The following is a 3,670-nucleotide window of genomic DNA, read 5'->3' as shown; positions in this document are numbered from 1 at the left end:
ATATAATAGATATACATCATATCAGGAGTGTCATAATATAGTCTATATTGTATACACTCCTGACAATAGTAGTTCGGTTAGGTTGTATCGTCTCATCCATCACGTTGTCTTATATATGCGATACCGATACACTTATGTGATATTCCTTCTTGCTCTGACTGGTTAAACCCGAATCGATCGCAAGATACTTAAACTGCATGATCTTTATCTAAATAAGCGGCTTTTCTGAATCCTATTATACCGGACTGATGGAGAGCATGTACGTAAAACCGAGCACGAGGCACTTAGTTAAAATAAATGTATCAAGCGACCAGCTTAATTAGATTGTCTACGACTGCGGTTAAGGCCAAAAACCTTCTAATGTTAATTAATAAGGTATGAGCTTAATTCATGACTCAATGTCTGAATTTTATCCATGCGGTTATGTCCTTGTGATTCGAAGGCAATACAATTTAATTTTGATACAATATTATTCTAAAAATTAAAAATTAGTCTAAAAAGTACGATCCTGCTAATTAATTACGTTTAAGCTACAAAACTAAAAAATTTTAATTAGAGCTTATAATTCAATCGATGCGGTCACGAGCACGTAGCCCGTCTACAGCGCAATTTAATTTTGATATCGTATTGATTTTAAAATCTTTGTAATTGAAAAATTATCAAACACTGTTTTTTCCACAGTCGGGAGAAATAATAGAAGTACGCTACGCGAATGATCTATTACCTAGCTTTGTCTTCTTCGCCCCTAACACCCTATCTAGCCGATATAGACTTTTTTCTATTGATATACTGTCTGCTGTGATAAGCTATGGGTATTCACATGAGATACGCAGTGACTTTTAAACCTCCCTAGCCACGATTGATGAAACTGGTAAATGCTATGAACAGTCTAAGCGTAACTACGGACTATACAAAGAGCACACGCCAAGAGGTAAACAACGTGCACATATTAGATAAAAATATAAATGTAATTGTAGGTGAGGGTTAATTCTAAGGATATTTGAAAATATTGATAAATGTTAAAAAAATGTATAACTGCAAACACATATATACACGCTGACAAAATAGGCGCGTTTGGCAAACAAAGTCTGTCATAGAAAGTCTCACTTTATCGTTAATCACGAAATTATTAATGAGACCATGCCAATCGAATCATATTCCACTAGCCACGGGTACCGTAATAAACCGTGTGTGATTTATGGTTGGGCCGCGGATATCAAACTCATGCCCGCGAGTCAAACCTCGTATTTTTATTCAACAGCGATAATACCTGCTCTCGTCTAATGGAAACAAAAAAAGGAAACAACAACAAACAAATCTAATAATCTAGAATCGGATGTGACGACCCACACCCGATTATAGATTATTAGATATATTTTTTTTAATTACATATTAGCAGGATGATATTAGTTAATGCAATTGAGTGCGAACACGAGTACGAGTATACGTCGAGGCGCGTGCAAAGGTCCAACTCTCCAAGCGGTCTCTGGCAACCGATCGTACTAGAGAGCGCTAGGCTCACATTCGAGCCTTATACACTCGTCTCGATCAAACACGTGCAAACAGAATCGCAGGCGATAAAAATCGCGCAGCGCACTGCACACAAAACTACATCACAACGCATGCATGCATGCACGCCAGCCCTACGGAATTAGTGCTCACGTGAGACCGATATAGCACTAATCCCGACCCCAAGTTATCTAGCGTGCTAGTTTCTTTTTGGTTATGACTGATGATACTCATATCATGTGTGTATATCGTATCATTCTGCAAATAAACGTTTACGAATCTCTGCTCGCACCGATATATCTTATACACGGCTTCTTGAGTTAGCTGGGAGCATAATATATGCCGAGTGTGTGATGACGCGGTAGAATATTACAGTGAGTCTAATCTCCCGGTTCATGTGTTCATGCACCCAACTTCTCGGTGGTGCGATTAGACACCAAATTTATTTGTACATTGCTTAACGCTGAATATGATTACAGCCATAGTTCCGCTACTACCACGGCCACACACCCCAATCTTGAATTTCAGCGACCTCTGTCTGTGAGAAAAGCCTTTATTCGATGAATCAGCACTAGAACAAAAACTATGCAACGACGAGAATTTCCCCGTTATCAATCTCCCGTCACCGACACAACTTCGACGAATTTGTTGTTTTACGCACGAAATCTCCGCGTTTGCTCCAGCGATATTAAATCTCGAAGCGTATATGCGTCCAATTCTGGTAAGATCGTTTTTCCAAAAGGCTTCGATTACGATAAGACTGAAGCTAGGCTGTCAGCACTACCCTCAACATAGAAAGAAATTCGCTATATTCTATTCGCTCGGAAAATAAGAAAGTGAAAATTAACCATATAATGGGGAATATAATTTAGGAAACAAGTAATTAACCACGTATTAATAACCTAGGCTGAGGTTACTAAACCACAAACCTAACCTACCTAACCCACACACAAAAACCACCAAAGCCCACCGAACCCAACCCCCAACTATATTTAGGGGTTTTAGAGGTATATTCCAGAATTTGATACTGCAAATTACGTCTCACTAAGAGTGTTAAGCCGGCTTACCACATCATCCTTGCGCTCCGGCATACTGCAGCTATACAGCAGCTACACACTATACCAAGCAGTGTCACAGTACGTACTATATATCGCACAAAGGAGCCTTGGTAGCGGGCGTCGGATGCAAAGGTTGAAGGTGATAAGAACATGATAAGCTATGTTTGACACGTTTTATTAACACCTGTCATAAAATTTAGACGAAGTATGCAAACAATATGCTGTTGTATAATATATTATATATATATATATATATATATATATACACCCCCTATATAGATTCCCTATTATCTACTCCTGATTATATATATAGATATATAATATATATATATATAATATATATATATATATTTAGAAAAATAGAATAACGCGTGCTAACTTTTAACCAGCAAGCTTTCGAATGGTAATCTCTCCTTATCAGGCCCCTATTGATTATATATATATATATATATATATATATATATATATACTATATATATAATAGAGAGAAGAGAGAGAAAGACCGAGGACTTTCCTCCATCCTCTTCGAGAAAAGAGATGATGATTCAGAGCAGAGCAGGAAGCAGCAGAAAGTTATACGAACACGTTAGAACACGAAACAGTTCGTATGCAATAAACAGAGCTCACAATTACTACCGTGTCCGTATACACTTTATCAATATTTGCTCTACTCTGGTAGTATTGAGCCATCTCGCACACACGCAGTTTTCATAAACATACCATTGGAATCTCTATATATATATATAATATATAATATATATATATATATATATATATGTATATATATATATATATATATATATATTATATATATATATTTGTTGCCCGTCTAAAATGAAAAACTGGAACCCATCACTGACAGAATCTAAAGCGCTTTGCTATATTAGCAATCTATCTCTTAGCTAGATGCAAATTATTTGACTCCCTAACAAGGTATTACTATTTCATGAGCTATGTTAGTTATGATATCGTTTGCTCTCATTATGTGGTGCAAGTCTTTTATGTTATTCTCTCACTCACTCACTCCTCTTATGTTAAATTATATTGCGAAATATCTATTCGACACCTAATTCGAAGGACCTTCAACAAATATCGAAAATACA

At 36.7% G+C, this 3,670-nt stretch overlaps 1 protein-coding gene across 1 annotated transcript in view; it reads right to left on the bottom strand.

Annotated features, from left to right (window-relative positions):
• The window catches only part of LOC106808871 (dipeptidyl aminopeptidase-like protein 6), a 50,314-nt gene extending 47,661 nt beyond the window's left edge, over window positions 1–2,653 (bottom strand). The window contains exon 1 of the mRNA XM_014811763.1: window positions 2,577–2,653. Within this exon, the coding sequence (XP_014667249.1) occupies window positions 2,577–2,600 (24 nt within the window). The 5' untranslated portion in view covers window positions 2,601–2,653. The remainder of the gene's footprint in view (window positions 1–2,576) is intronic.
• Between the last annotated feature and the right edge of the window lie 1,017 nt (window positions 2,654–3,670).

This window comes from Priapulus caudatus, unplaced genomic scaffold (assembly GCF_000485595.1).
Source record: "Priapulus caudatus unplaced genomic scaffold, Priapulus_caudatus-5.0.1 Scaffold310, whole genome shotgun sequence".
Lineage (NCBI taxonomy): Eukaryota > Metazoa > Priapulida > Priapulimorpha > Priapulimorphida > Priapulidae > Priapulus > Priapulus caudatus.
Note: the sequence above shows the minus strand (reverse complement) of the source record. Positions and strands in the feature narration are given on the sequence as shown.